General features: G+C 35.3%; 1 protein-coding gene across 1 annotated transcript in view; it reads left to right on the top strand.

Annotated features, from left to right (window-relative positions):
* Positions 1-16,407, top strand: part of VWA8 (von Willebrand factor A domain containing 8) — a 187,576-nt gene that overhangs the window by 87,110 nt on the left and 84,059 nt on the right. Inside the window, exons 22-25 of the mRNA XM_035322136.1 lie at positions 11,232-11,307; positions 11,989-12,124; positions 13,470-13,589; positions 14,742-14,947. Of these exons, the coding sequence (XP_035178027.1) occupies positions 11,232-11,307; positions 11,989-12,124; positions 13,470-13,589; positions 14,742-14,947 (538 nt within the window). The remainder of the gene's footprint in view (positions 1-11,231; positions 11,308-11,988; positions 12,125-13,469; positions 13,590-14,741; positions 14,948-16,407) is intronic.

The raw sequence follows: 16,407 nt of genomic DNA, 5'->3' as shown, positions 1-16,407 counted from the left end.
TGTCTTGTCCTCATGTTCCTGATACTTGGATAGCTCTATCTCACCACTTTCCTTCTGCTGTTTTCTCAGATACTCCCTCTCCTAAACTTCCATCACTTCTTTCCTAAAAATGCTTTTATGACCTGTTCCTTTCAGCTTTGCATTAGCTTTCCTGTCATCTTCTCTGCTTGAAGCAGCCACCTGCTCCTTCTGGATAAAACACATTAAAATTTTTTTTGTAAGTCCCATTAATTTCACAAAATGCTACAGTATTCCTCTTTGCTCAGTGTATGTGCCTTTTGAAAAATTGTTCTGCTGTGGGGTGTGGTTAAGCAGAACAGTATGTGTTAATGTAAATTCAGATTCAGAGGGCAGGGAGTGTTGTATAAATATGCAGTTTGGGGTGATGATGGAGCCATAGAATATGTTAGTTACAATACACTACTTGATATATTGCCAGGAAAAAAAAAAAAAGCCTTTTGTCTAGTCAAGACAAATTTCTGTAGACTCTGTCAAGTTCTTTTTCTGGTTACAGTGTTATAGGGATAGGTAGCAAATGATGAGCAGTCCTATGTGGTTCTACAAAAATAATACCTGAATATAGGAAAATCAGAAGTTTCTATGTCATGGGTGGCATTTTGAAATACCTTGTGAAGAACACAGTCTGTATAGAACCTTGGTAGACTTTATAGGACCTTTAAACAAGGTAATCCTGGTTTTCTTAAATATTGTCAGTGCACACTTTTGGATTACAAAACAAAATTAAAAAAAAACGTTTACCCCTCAAAAATTTTTAGATGTTTTTGGGGGGGAAATACAGTCAGTAGCTTATAGCATAGATGCATTTTATTAGAAAACAAGCTAGTGTGTGCACTTCATCTTCCATTGGGGGGGTACTTTAATGAAATAGTATAAGGAGTTCTGGTGATCTCAACAGCATGTATATTCAAAGATTTAATCAGGGAATATTTTTCGTAGAAGCAATGAGCTGATAGAAGGAATAATTTTAAAATCTCAAAATTTATGTCGCATTTAAAGATGACGAGAGGAGAAAGACAGAAAAGAGTGCTTTTCTTCAGACATCTTTTCTGACATCTGTATTTACTTATTCTATCACTGATTCACATGGAAGGGTCAGCTTGACCTCAAGAATTAGATTGCTTATGGAGGTTATAAATCCTTCTTCTTAACCTTGCTTACCTCATTGAGAGGTTTTATTTTCTTGGGTGCAGTACATATATATAACACCTATTGCCATATTGATAAACATCCTTTGGAACCACTCTGATAGCAGCGCTAAGAACAGGAGTTGGCACTCTGCACTTTTGTTTCCAACCAATTTGGGGGGGAAAAATTGCCACAAGACTTTGCTTAACTTTGTTAAGTTTTATAAACCATTTTGCGACCATGAAACTGAAAGCCTTTACTGAAAGGAAGCTGTGATTAAATTTAATAAGGAAAAAATTTAAGAAAAATGTTTGCTTATAAATTATTCAAAGAGTTGGCTGCCTTCGCTTACATTCTTCTTAATATTGGGAGTTGATCAGGACATAGAAAACAATAAGCACTGGAAAACTGGGCTATATGCCAGATCTCTCATACCACATACAGCTAGGTTTATAGGACTGTTTTTGAAACTGGCAATTTGGGTTAGGCTCTGCATGGCTTCTGTCTAGGGTTGCACTTAGAAAGCATCTTGCTTCCTTTCCATGCTGAACGAAGAGCATTAGCATGTTGGAATTTCCCAGTTAGTCCATTTCCTAAATGAATAAGTTCTGGCAGAGTAATCCTCAAGTTTTGTTCACTCCTCAGGGTGGTTGTACCCAGGGATCTGGCTGCATGTCATACAACATATCACAGAGTTATCTTGCCTAATATTAAACTATAAGGTTTTCACCTTGAGTGTGCGTCATGATGTTGCTAGAAGGTGAAAATCTATGAGGCCTGTGCAGTTGCAGGCCAAGAAGACATCTGTATAGAAATTAGACACATACTGTATGACTTATTTGGAGGACATCCAAGTTTCTAATAAAACGTAACAGAGAATGAAGTGCTTGCTTTATTCCTAAAAGTGTGAACTCTGGAAAACCTCATAATTTTATGAACTGTGCTATTACTACATTTGCCATGTCTCATGTGAGCAATGTGGAAAGAAATCACTGGTGTTTTTTCACAAAAATCTGAAGCCAAACTTGGTAAATATTATGGATCTGTAAAACAAATTGCGCTGAATCAAGCAAAAGCTTTTCATGAAAATTGGTAATACCTTGCTTTAAATTACAAAGTTTCTTGAAACAAGAATATTCAACAGAAGGAAAATGAAATAAAATAAATCTTTATAGTAGACTCAGGCAAGAACATGTGCCCTGTCAAGACTATAAAAATCTTCTTAGCCTTGAAAATATTAAAATGTAGCGCTCCTGTGTAAAAGCATCAGAAGAAAGTACTGTGGACTTGAGACTGTTGGCTTCTTTGATGTCATCAAAGAAAAAAAAAAGAGTTTCAATTATTTTACGATCAAATTATTAATGAATTGTACAGAAAGAATGGTTTTGCTGGAGTACAATGTCCTTTATCTGTCATTTAAAGTTATGCATCTGTTTGGAGTTCAGTCCTACTGTCAAGCCATTTTTTAAAATTTCAATGACAATGATTTCCTTGCAGTTACTATTTTTGTGTAGTGTGGTATTGTATAACTACAGTTTTCACTCTTCTGTTTCCAGTGCAGGATTGATCTGTGTCTCAAGATGTTTTGTTTGGGTGGCTTGGGATTATGAAGAGACTTTTAAAATAAATTTTCCCAAAAGCTTAGATTCTTATAAGGAATGTGAAAAAAGTCAGTGACATATATTTTATAGTTGTTTCTGGTAGAATAATAGATGGGGTGCTAGATTTTACATGCTCAAGACATTTGAATTAATATGTACATCAAGCTTTTGGTGTCACAGAATCATTTGAATTGGAAAAGACCTTTAAAATCATCTAGCCCAACCTTTAACCTAGCACTGCCAAGTCCACCATTAACCCATGTCACTAAGCACTACATCTGTCAGGTTTTTTTGAAGACTCTAAGGATGGTGACTCAACTACTACTCTGGGTAGCCTGTTCCAATACTTCACAAGTCATATGTTATCTCATCTTACTGTTCATTAAATATTCTCCTATATATGAGATTAAGAAAAGAGGAAAAAAAAAAAAAAAAAAAAAGAATGACATATAATTACTTCTCATCTGAAATCTTAATTCTGGCAGCTAAATAGCACTAGAGAAATTCTGTGGAGAGCATGTAGTGTCAACCCAAGACCTGATTTACAGCTGTGAAAGCTACCACCTCTTTTCTGCTGGTGTTGAATTGGATTTAAGTCATGTAGCCAAAAAGAGCAACTGTCAGTAGGAACTTTCTGAAATCATCTGACGGGAGTTGTGCTGCTAATTGGTCTAATAGCAAGCAAACAAAAGCTTCTCTCATGATAATGTCTCTGAGAAAAATCAAATGTGTAAAGAAGGTCTATGTTTCAAGCAGCACGTTTACTTGGTTCAGGAAGACAGAATTTTTATTTTTCTGTGTTAGTACCTTCTTTGTAAAGTTTGGTATAAATTACATACATTGATTTTTGAGATTCTCAAAAGCTGTATGAGCAACCTTGGCAACCAGCCCTGCTCAAGCCCTGCTTGAGCCACAGGGGTTGGACAAGATGACCTTCCAACCTCAGCAACTCTGTGATTCTGTTATTTACCAACAATTTCCACAAAGTAGTAGCTGGATGACCCCAGTGATCTCTTATTCCAGCTATGTAGCAGTATCCTGTCCTGCTAAATCAAAATTCTTCAGTAGGAAAAGAAAAAAAAAAAAAAAAAAAGGAAGTTAAAAATTAGTTTATCACATCTTCATAAAATTAGTTAAGCCAGCAGTAATTGTCCCATGTGGCAAGTCCATTTGCATTGTCCTTAGCTGACACCCAAATGTGCCAGTATCAAAAAGTAGTTAGAACTGAGGTAATTAAGAAGCAGCTTCAGACTTCATTGTTTTCAGAACAAGGAAAACAAGATTTTTTTTTTGTAATGAGGTTAAGTTTGAGAACTTCTAGAACATTTATTTTTTGTTTTGATATAAGTGTAAATAACTAGCAGAAATTTTTCAGAGATGTTTGCTGGTTTCATGCTATCTTGGCCATTGATCAGCCATAGGAAATGCAAAAATTGCAACCATCTCTATCTCTGCAGAGTGTCTGCCACAGGCATTCCCCTTTGGAAATTAAAACTTTAAGAAAATTAAAACTATCAGTCCTTTCTATTGCTATGGAAACTTAGGTACTGTCAACTAGGGGGAGAACTAGATGCCCCCTCTGAGCTACTACAGAGGTGGCCACTGAAGTCATAGTAAGTAAAACCAGTCAACCTCAACTCTGATGTCTTCAATATGTAGATCAGCAGTCATTTAGTTGGGTAAGAACATTGTGGTCGCTTGCAGAAACAGAAGCTTTTCATGAGCAGGCTGCAGTGTCATCTACATCAATAATTTATTGATGGGTTATGAATGGATTTCCTGCTACTCAGAGCCTCCGTACAGAAGACACAAAACAAGTAGTTCTTGTTCAAGCTTTCTCTTTCTGCATATCAAAAAAATATATATATTTTCTTGTGAAATATGAAGCAGTTTATTGCCCTAAAAGAAAACAGGAGTCTTTACAAATTAATGTGACAAAAAGAGGGAGTGATTTTTGGTACATGGGAGCTGTTCTTTGTAATGTCAAAAGAGTTGAAGCTGCTTATAACTATGGTTTGATATCTTTTTATGAAACTCGAGGCTATATGAAGTTTTCTTCGTCTTTGAAATAAATCTGAAAATGTTGTGCTTGCTTCAGGGTTTGTGCCCTTAAATTAGCCCTATTAAGTCTTAGTTCTCTGTGTGATATCCTTTCTTACAAATTCAGGTAACTTGTGTGAGAAAAATCTCAAATAATTTTCTTCAGACAGGATCTTCTGTGAAGCTTGAGCTTATTTTATTTGCAATATTGCAATGGCAGGCGTCCTGTCAATCAGGAGCGCATTTAGTAAACAAATCATAACCTTTTATTCCCTATTACCCAACGCCTGATCACCTCCCCTGTTTCCACATTGGCTGAGTAGTACAGGTTCACAAGCTACTCAATGGTCCTCTGCATTATATATGTAGAATTTTTCTTTTTTCAACCCTTTTAAGTTCTCCTTTCTTATATTTTGAGAACTTGTGATCTTTGTTTTACTGTTCTCACACTGCTCATCCTCTTTTCCTCAAGCTTCTCTCTTATTTTGGAACAGTGAGGCCTGTCTACTGTCCACTTATCTACTTTTAGCATTTCTCCTTATTATGACTACACGACTACCTTGGAATAAAGAAAAATAATTCTCTACTGCAAAAACACAACTTTTTTTCTCACACTTGTTTTCCACTTTTTTAGGTATTAATATATACCTAGGCTGAAGCGGTTTGCCATTGTTTTAAATTTGGTGTCTTACTACTGTCAGCAGAATACTGACTGCTATAAGTATTCTATCTGTTATCTGATAATCTTGCTATTATTTTAGAAAATACCGCACTACCTTATTCTGGTTTTCCTAATGTTATGTTTCATTTCAAAGAACTTCCCCATCAAAGTTATGGTTTGCTTTAGTGACTGATGATTTGAAAGTGTGGTACATGATTCATTTTAAACAACTACTACACTTTGTGTTGTGCCTTTTTTAGTTCTCTAATAAATTACAGTAATCTGATGATCTTTTCTTCCAAAATTAACTGAGTTTACATATGTTATCCTTTTCAAAATAAATGTAATTTTGCTGTGATCTTTAACAATCAAATTAATGGAGAGGTTTGGGATAGGAAAATGAGCTTATAGTGTCCCTACAAGCAATACTTACTACAAACTGTGCATTAATCTTTTGATGTTAATTTTCTTTCCCTCTTTTTCGGCACATGTAATCAGTATAAAATCTAATTACCTGTTTCCCCTATTGAGATCATTTAAAACTACCCTTTCAGCTTTATTGACTTCGTTGTTTTTTTTTTAATTCAAATTTAAAAAAAAAAAAAAAAGTTGTTTCAAGAAGGAATAACTTAATTCACCCAAGACACAGATGAGTGCCTAATACATTAGAGCTACAGTGCACTTGTTCCCAGAATTACATTTGGTCCTCTTCTCTTGAAAGAGTAAAGGACTACGTAAGAAATTTAAATGCTGGTATAACTGTGCAGGTCTTTTTTTTCCTTTCCTTTCCTTTTTTTTTTTTTTTTTAAGTGAACAACCACAGAGAAGCTATCTCTGTAGAAAACTTGTGTTGAAGCAAGTGCTCTTAAGCTGTGGTGGTTTGTCAGAAGAATCCATTGAACACAGTGAAGACATACACATGTGTATTTCATATGTTGACAGACACAAAAAAAAGGCTGGGTGATTATTCCTCATGACTTGAGTCCTGAATCTGTATGTGTAGAATATTTTATTTTCATGTTGGACAAAGTAGCCTTACAGTGCATCCTTTATTTTTTATGCCGCTCGGGTTTGGAAACATAAAATAACAAGGCATGTTGTTGTTGCAAAGATTTATGCTGTGAAGCATTGAACGTGCTGGCTAGCATTTAATAGGTGTCTTTGTGTTGTTTTTTTTTGTGTGTGTGTGTGTTTTGTTTTCTTTGAGGGGGGAGGGTTGTTTTTGACTTCTTTTGTTGTTGATGGTTTTTTGCCTTAATACATTTTCCATCACTTCAGTGTTGCGATGCCAAGCTTACAAAAAAGTTAGTGCAAGCTATTGATCTTTTTTTTTTTCAAATGTTAGCTTTTCATAAGCTTTCTGACTAGGTCTGCTATTGTCAGATTCCAGGTGTTAGCAAATTACTTCATTTATCTTTTTTGTAGGAATTGAATTCAGCTTGAATATCCTGCTGTGTGACTGCTACGGAGAAATAACTTAGGTTACAAAACCAGGTTGTTTCATTTTCTTCTATAGCTGAAATAACATTCTCTAGCTTTTCTAGCTAGTATACTCTGTGAAATGTATTCTTATACACAATAAGGGGAGCTGCAGGGTGTTGTGTTTCTTCTTTTGTGGATTTTGCAATTAGGGTGAGTGACTTTATGTTGTTATACCACCTTATATGCAAATGTTGCATCTTGTTTTAAAAGATGGATTTTGTAACTTGATTTAAGTATATAACCTGAATTAAACATATAATTCCCTTTGGCCTTTGTTCTGCCACCCACAGTTATACTGAGTAATAAGTACTTTTGTACTCCAAATAATTCTTTTGATTTTAAACAAACATATGTCCTGCTGAGTGGTTATAATGGTCTAACAGAAAAAGAATTAGGGATATAATTATCCATACACACAGAGAAAGGTAAAAAGGCTTTACAATAACATCTCAACAAAGAAAAAAGAAGGCTGGTTGGCTTTTCAGGGGTTTCAGAATGACATGAACTTAGTTGTCATGTCATGCAATGATACTCTGTGTGATATGTTGGCAAAAGAAATTGGTTTGTACATGTCAAAGTCATTGAGATTGCTTGCTCTGCATCATGGTAATCCATGAGTAGATTAGCTAAGCAGTTAACTTCAGTTAAATTCTTGGCCGAATTATTTTTTGAATACTCATAACATTAGGTCACATCGACTGGATGTATTCAGGTCTGTTTAAAATGTAATTGAGAAGATAGATATCTATATATATGTAGGTAGATAATTAGATGGACATATACATCTCACAGACACTAAAAGCAACAATTATTGGCACATGTATTCTGGTTCTCTGATTCTTCATTTCAACCACTGTAAGGTTTCTATTGGAGAATAAGAGGTAGGCCAATCCTCAATCTTGTTTATCTAAGTTTGTTACAATGAGCACCAGCCCTAAAAACACAAGGTTAGCTTTCAGATATATTCTGTTACTCTTTCGGCCTCAGTAAGTGCATAAAAAAGCCAGGGCAGGCTTCTTCAGCACTTGTCAAAATGGAGTAATTCCAGTGAATACAGATGTCGGTAATGTTAGCTGAGGTTCTAATAACATGACCCATATGTGAGCAGAAGCCGTCTTCGGAACTTACGTTTTAAAATAAAGAAGTGCAATACATTTTCCTTTTCTTAAGTTGGGCAGCAGAGCATAGGTTATAGAATGGATCAAATCTTATTTTAGTATTTACACTTCAGTGGTCGGGGGGCGGACAAGTGTCAACACATACAATGAATGTTTGCCAGTTTGTTGTATGGGCACCACTAGCATTCTTCATGAAGAATTTCATGCATTGATTTCATCTCTAAAGAATGATCTTTCAGATCTCGATCTAAAGATAAACTAGAACAAATCCCAGTGAAAGAGGAACGTTGTTCTCCATTGTTCCTTAATTTTTCCTTTTAACTAGTTTCGACTTCTCTTTCTCACCACATAACATTCAGAATGCTTGGAGATTTACTTTCTTACATCTCTGTCTCCTATCATGGCCTGATAAAGCTATCTCTCTGCTGAACTCATTGGATTCGTATAGAGGACAATTTAATTCTAAATAATAAAATAGGTATAAGTTCACAGTTCCTCTCTTCTCTCTGGAGTAATTTTTCAATTATTATTTAAATGTAAGAATTTGGATAAATCTTGGAAGTTGACAGGGACAGGATAGAGGGAGTCTCCTATACTCTAATTGTCGTATTTGAACTATAGGCCAGGTTAGCTTTAAGAAATTGCATGTGTGCAACCTGGGTGGGCGGTAGTTTTGCTTCAGTCTTGTGAAGATTAAAAAAGTAGTAATTATTACTTTGATTTGAAATTTAATAAATATATATATATATATACATTGTCATCCATAGTCACAGCCATCTGTTTGACCTCTGTTCAAATTATGAAAGGAAGTTGGTAATTCCTTGAGGCACGATCACTCCAATAACAAAGAATGAGTATACTGTTGTAAGAGTGTCCCTCTCTAGATTGCATTGTTTTGAAGGCTGGGTTAAAGTCTAGCAGGATTGTCACTTCCCTCACATCTACTGTACCCTCATTTTCTGTGGTCAATGGAAATTTCTCCTGGCATATCTCATAGTTCTTCCCTGGAAAGAAGGTATTGATGTCAAAGAAATAGTAACTGTCAAAAACCAGTATGTATTGAGTAAATCTGTAGACCTCTGAAAAATCTGCCTTTGGGCTATATAATGCACCAGTAACAAAAATTAAATAAAAGGCAGTGATGTGAGCCAATAAACAACAACAACAACAAAAAGTCAAAAGAAGTCTCAGAAATGCTGCTGTGAGTTGAACGGTACTGTCACGAGTTGCTGGGTTTTGGTACTAGATCTTTTCTTCTTTTTTTCTTACAGAGTGTTAGTGGGCAGGGTTTGCAAGATAAAAATATGTTCTTAGGAAAGACATTAGTGAGTTTTTCATATTTTTCTTTTACAATCAGGAGAAAATAAATCAGTTCAGTTGAGCAGGATGATGATATGTCAGACGGTTTTTCTCACCCACTTCTGCATTCCCACAATTGTGCTTCTGTGCGTCAGAACTATTTTCATCTTGGGTGCCAAATGTGATGACATTATGAGGGTTTTGTATTCATGTCATTGTTAAAGCCTAGTTAATCCTAAGACACTGATATTAATAAGTAAATGTGAAATAGAGTTTTGAGACGTTTCTTGTGGGAGTGAAATTCTACAGTTTGACGTTTTGAGTGCCAGACGTATTTTACACCTAGGAAAATCTTCATGCCATATAGTTCAGAAATATTTCAGATGTAGCATATTTTTATTGTTGTCTTTCAGTGTCTGGACATTTACTTAATTCATTACAAAGTGGAAATTTAAGAAAAAAAAAAGTCCAAGGAGGCAACTTATTTTTAGCCATTTTTACCCTGTGTAGTTAGGTTTCTGAAGAACAGAAATAATGACAACTAATGGCATAGCTTACGATTCTGAAAGGGATGCTTACCTGTACTAACCCTAGCAAAATCATTCTTATATACATTGGCTGAATGTAACATCCGAAGTACATATTAGAGTTTTGCATTCACTTATATCATCAACTCAAGGGAATTAATCTTGGGCTGGGTATTTAGCTTTTACAGTACATTGTAAATTTCCTGAAATATTTTGTTAAAATATTAGTGCTGAACAAGAACAAAGCAGAAGAAAAGAGGTAGCCATTGATAAGTAAACAACAAAAAATTTACAGACCAATCCAGGTTTTGAAATACAGGAGGTAAGGAATGACGTAGTCTATATGCACTAAGATTGTATCACGTATCCTACTGACCACAAAACTGTGGGGACCTTCTGTTACCTCCTGCCATTCCCTAGCTCATTGATCCCTCAGAACCCCAAGGTAAATGGGGTTGGTTTTATGGGACCTGATGCAGATTTTGGTAAGTGTATCATAGAGACAGGAGGGGTTTTCTCTAGGTTACAGACATCAGATATATAGGCAAGTCCAGTGTGGCACCACCTGTTACTGGATCATACAACAGTTTTTCATTTATTTATACGTTCCGTGGTGGCTGAAATAGATTATGATAGTGAAAAATAAGGAATATTCTCATTACAGATTTTAATTAAACTATTTGAAGATTGAAGGTAAAAAACATTTGAGCAACTCAAAAATAAAACTTCAAAAAGAAATACTAACCTATTATACTATAGCCTTTGTCCCATCTAAGATCTTACACTGTTTATGATATAAAGTGTAGCAAGTGGTAGTAAAAACTATTCCATCTGGTGTGGTTTAGATTGAACTAAAAATAGTTGATTTTTAGAATTCCACAGAAGTATTTTTAGTCTTATTCTTTTCTTGGTGGTTTGTCACGTGGAGAAGAGCAACTAAAACATTAATATTTTGACTATAATACTGCAAATTCCTATTTAATTCTGGGTAGATTTTACTGATTGTCATGAAATGATAGTTGAACTATGTTTAACTGGAAGTAGTAGTAGCGGTAGTAATTTACCTATATGCAAAAGATACAGATTCACTTTTCAGTGTTTTCATTTCGAGAACTACTTAATAAGACGGAACTGCTGTGAAAGCTGTGGCAGAGTTAGACAGACTCACCTTTTACCACTGAGCTGTCCCTGTGGTATTGTCAGATCAAGTTCTTCAAGAATTCAGAAAAATTAACAATATTTATTTCTCTTTTAAAAAGAAGAGAGAGTTTTCAGTTTTTCATTTAGTCATTTTGCACTTTACTGTAACTCAAATTCCTGTGTATTTCAATTAATACTCTGTTTCTCCACATTTCAGGGATACAACCGTACAAAGCCTTACCCTGCAGCCTTCAGTTAAAGATGGTCTTATTATATATGAAGATTCACCACTGGTCAGTAGTAACATTTGCATTGCATATTTGGAATTGTATAAACAAGGATTTGAATATGCTGACTTTTCAAATAAGAAAATTCTTTGTGATTTGATTATTTGTATGGAATAGCCAGTAAACGTGGTAACATTTTATTAACTTTTGTTTTAGTTATTTTTGCCATGTGACAAGTGCCAAACAGGACAAGCATCTCGGAGGTCTGCACACACACAAAATGAATGTGGAAAGTAATTTAGTTAGTATTAACCCGACACATTCTAACTGGTACAGTGGTATTTCCCTTCTTCTTTTGCAGCATGTTAAAATGCCTCACGCCAGCCTGCAAAGTTGGACTCCAGACAGCTCTTGCAGTTGTTCTTCAGTTCTTTCAGCTTCATGTTGCCAGCCTAGATGCAAACTGATACGTACTTCTTGTTCAGCACCCCTACTCTGTCAGGCTCCTCAGTTGCCTCCCTCGTTCAGTTTTCCATCCATATCCCCAAGTAAAAGAAACACCTTCCTTTCCTGTCTCACCTGCTTCCTCTTCTCTCTCTGCTACAGTTCAGTCGTACCTTAGCCCTGTTCTGCCTCCCCTTCTCTCACTGCTGCTGGGATCTTTCAACTATGATCTGAGATACCAGTAATGCACTTTCTCACAGCTATTTTTGGAGGGTTGTGCTGATTTGATTCTTTATCTTCCAGGTAAAAGCAGTGAAGTTTGGACATATTTTGGTAATTGATGAGGCGGACAAGGCACCAACGAATGTTACCTGTATCTTAAAAACCTTAGTAGAAAGTGGAGAAATGGTTTTGTCAGATGGAAGGAGAATTGTTGCCAGTAAGTTGATAGAAAACAATTTAATGACTTACAGTAAATGGTAACATGTTGCTGTTTTTCAGCAATTACATTGCTAAGTAAAGCCTCAGAAGAGTCCAAATGGAAAAAGTACTTGATGATAAAAAGATTAGCAATTAAAGAAATTACAGCGATTTTCTTTTTTTTCTAAAGAACAATTTAAAATAAGGGGTCTTTTTTTTTCTTTTTTTTTTTTTTATAATAACTAAAACTGCTTTGCAATAACCACAAAGGTTTTATTAAATTAGCATTTTCACAAACAGAATTATCAGGAATTAATACAAACAAACAAAAAAAAGTCCCGACAGTTATAAGCTGACCTCTCCACTTCTTATTAACCATAAGAAATACAGATTTGTTTGACAAAATTATGATCTTGATTATGCCCATCAGGATAGTAGGGGTATAACTTGATCAGATGCAGTAGTAAAATAAGAGTATACCTAAGGTTGAATGGTTAAAGGTTTCATCTAATAAAATAATGTATGTGCTTTTATTATTTAAAGATATCCTGCGAGTCAGGGATACTTCATAATTTGGTGGAGTTTAATTCACAAAAACTGCAGGAATTAAATTTCTTTTTATGATTTTTCAGAGAAAGGCCCTGTTTAAAATGTCATCTTGAACTTAGTAGGCACTGTAGTTTTGGTAATAAGTGTAGTTTAAATATGAGTGGAGCAATCCATTCAGCACTCATGTGGCACGACGTCGTTTTTGCTTGTGATTGTAAACTATAGATGGCCCTAGTTTTTAAATAACTGGCTAGTCAGTTTCAGTTATTATTGTAGTTTTGCAGTGGAAGTAACAAGAATCCCGAAGATCATGTACCAATGAAGACATGTTGGCAAGGGAACAGAGAAGGCAATCTGACTCATTCTGGTGAAACTGAGTCTTCAGGCACATGACATCATGTGCCTCTTGGTTCTCACAGGTTGTTACAATATCCAGGAGGACTTTTGGTCCTGTGTTCCCAGATGGGATAATGTTATGCATATATAAAACATACTTCATTCACCCTTTGCCTCAGCATTTTGGTCAACTTAAATATAAACAGCACAGGTGGCTCCCACCCCAAAACTAGTTAGTCAATAATAGCTGATGCTTTTTTTTTTTAAGTGAAACAATTCAGTTAAGTTTTCATGAAACAAATTATGAAATTTTGGAATGAAACTCAGAACGCTCATAGTTTAATGACTTGCTAAGAAGCTGTTGAGGATTTTTAGTAACTATTCTTGTAATTCTAAGAATAATTCTAATTAACCTCTTCTAATTCAGTGATAATCACAAAGCTTAAATGTACAACTAATACGTTCTATCTATTTTCTAGATCATGCTCATGTAGAGGGGAGAGAAAATGTAATAGTAATTCATCCTGATTTTAGAATGATAGTTCTAGCAAATAGACCTGGATTTCCTTTCTTGGGTAATGACTTCTTTGGCACATTAGGTAAGTGATTCATATTAAATGCTGATTGTTAATTAGAAATGATTAATAGAATGACTATCTTTATTTCATTAGATTTCATGGGGACTGAGGTTCCTTATGCATATTAATGTTCAGTTTCACATAAGATGCTTAGGGTGAGATTACAGAACTTGCCCTGAAGTGAACAGCTGTACATGGTCATCTGTGTACAACTAAAATTGTTATAGGGGATCAGGACAAACACAGAAAACAGACAAAGATGAAAAAGAAATGTGTTAATGAGCATATATTGTATACAAATATAGCAACAATATGAGCTGTGAGCAGTTGATAGCTGACATCGGTGGTTAACATGATTGCTCAGTGTTTTCTTTCCCATAACAAGAAAGCTACTGGCCAAGTTCTGTCCTCTTCAGTACAAGACAGGGGAGCCTGATGGATAGTAATTTTGACCCTTTAAACAACTGATTATCCCAGTATTGTATTAGCCCCACATAGTAGAAGATTGGTTCAAGTTTTGGGGTTGATTTTTTTCTGCTGTTAATCCAAGTCCTTTTTCAGCAGAATCTGATCATGCTTCTGTCAATTTTTGTATGATTGTTAAATGACTCTTTACAAATACACTCAATTTTGTAGATTATATGATTGGGACCAATATAATGCAAATATTTGTGGAAGACAGCTTGCCACATTTCTTACAGTACTTCAAGGTAGGAAGAGAGGAGAAGTTAAATCCAGTATTTCTTCTAGACCTCAGAATATTATGGTATTCCTGAATGTAATGATTTCCCTGCATGCTGTGGTGTTTTGAGGGTGTTTGCAAACTGGTCCTATTCAACCTGTGTTATTCTTTCTTTAGACTTTTTTTTTTTTTTTTCTGTCGTGCTTTCAATTTGTGTTTCTTCTAAGAGTTAGTTTCTCCCTTGTGATCACCTTCATTAAACAGCAGGAGAGATCTCCATGTTTCCTGAAATCTTAATATTATTTATAGCAAGTTCATCCTTCACATTTTTCAAAGTGTTTTTTGTCTTATTTTATTCTGTTTTAACAAGCAGGTATTCAGCATCCTCTTGATATGTTGCCTTTCCATTTAAGGTTCTTTATGAAATTTATAGGAGCTGTGTTGATTCTGTCCTTTATAAGCTACTTAAATGTATGCTTTTTTTCTCTTAGGGGACATTTTTAGTTGCCATGCTGTTGATAATCCCAAGCCACAGTCTGAACTTGCTATGCTCAGACAATATGGTCCTGATGTTCCAGAGCCAATTCTTCAGAAACTGGTAGCTGCTTTTGGAGAACTCAGGAGTTTGGCTGACCAAGGAATTATTAATTATCCCTATTCAACTAGAGAAGTTGTGAATATTGTAAAGCATTTACAGGTACAGTACATCAGATCTTACTGACTTTTAGAATTTTAATACTTGTAGGCTTTAGAAAAATATGCCATTATTGTTCATTAATTTCTTTTTAATTTTTAGGAAAAGTTTCACATTTTGAAGTAATAAATATTCAGGTGTTCAGGGTAAATGTACACAAGCAGATACTTTTTTCTGTGTGATTATTTGTAGATATACAAAATATCTGTGTTTCTGTTTTTCAGCTATGTTTGATGTGAGGAAAATGTTCAAGTGAATACATTATGCAACTTCATAATAGCCTACATTATAAAATTACCTATTCAGCATAGAATACTTGAAGAAAAATGCAGCTGTTGGCTTGCTATGCTGCTATGGAATTTTTGGTTTTAATAATTTCCCAGGGCAAAACAATACACTGTTGCACAACAGGCATATAACACAAATGGAACTTGTCTGAAGAAAATGTTGCACGGATTATGACTTAGCAATCAGGTACATAGGAACTGTGTTTGCTTCCTACATACAGACCCAGTACAGCAACTGATGTCGTCTACTTGGACTTGTGCAAAGCATTTGATACTGTCTCACACAGCATTCTTGTCTCTAAAATGAACAGGGGTAGATTTGATGGATGGGCCACTTGTTGGATAAGGGATTAGCTGGATGGTTGCACTCAAAGAGTTGCAGTCAACAGCTCAGTGTCAAAGTGGAGATCAGTGACAAGTCTTCAAGGAAGAAAATCATTACTCATAAGGTGGTAAGGCACTGGAACAGGTTGCCCGGAGAAATTGTGGATGCCACATCCCTGGAGTTGTTCAAGGCCACATTGGCTGGGGCCAACCTAATCTAGTCGAAAATGCCCCTGCCCATGGCAGGGGGTTGGAACTAGATGATCGTTAAGGTCCCTTTGAACTGAAACCCTTCTGTGATTCTATGCTATTCATACACATTCACCCATATATACAGACATTTAGATCCTGGAGCTTAGAAGTTGTACTTTTAAAAATGTTCACTCCATTTAGATTTCTGGGGAGAAGAGATTTTTGTCTTCTGTCATGTCTAGAGTTCAATGAGGTCTTGAGACAAAGTAAATTGGTGGTACTATGTTATTAGTAATAAAAAGTAAAAATACTGCTATCTTTTTAAATTTGTACAAAGAATTAACAAAATTCAAACCTAAAAGTTGAATAATGCATCCAAATAAGTGCATAAGCAAAATAATTTATTAGGATCCTATAACGATTTATAGGAATTGGCTTACTAAACTGATAGGAACATGTACCATGTTAGTGATATTGCTTGTCTTTAAACACACAGTTACATTTGAAATGAAAGTGGAAAACGTCGTCTTGAGAAACAGTTACCATGCTGCTGAAAAGCTGACATTTTAGGGTTTTTGTTAAATGAGCTCTACTCTGTCTGATGCTTTGGCAGTTCCTTCCTTCCTTCCTTCCTTCCTTCCTTCCTTCCTTCCTTCCTTC

Source organism: Oxyura jamaicensis, chromosome 1 (genome assembly GCF_011077185.1).
Source record: "Oxyura jamaicensis isolate SHBP4307 breed ruddy duck chromosome 1, BPBGC_Ojam_1.0, whole genome shotgun sequence".
In the NCBI taxonomy this organism is placed as follows: Eukaryota; Metazoa; Chordata; class Aves; order Anseriformes; family Anatidae; genus Oxyura; species Oxyura jamaicensis.
The sequence above is the reverse complement of the archived record's forward strand: the minus strand, read 5'-3'. Positions and strand labels throughout refer to the sequence as shown.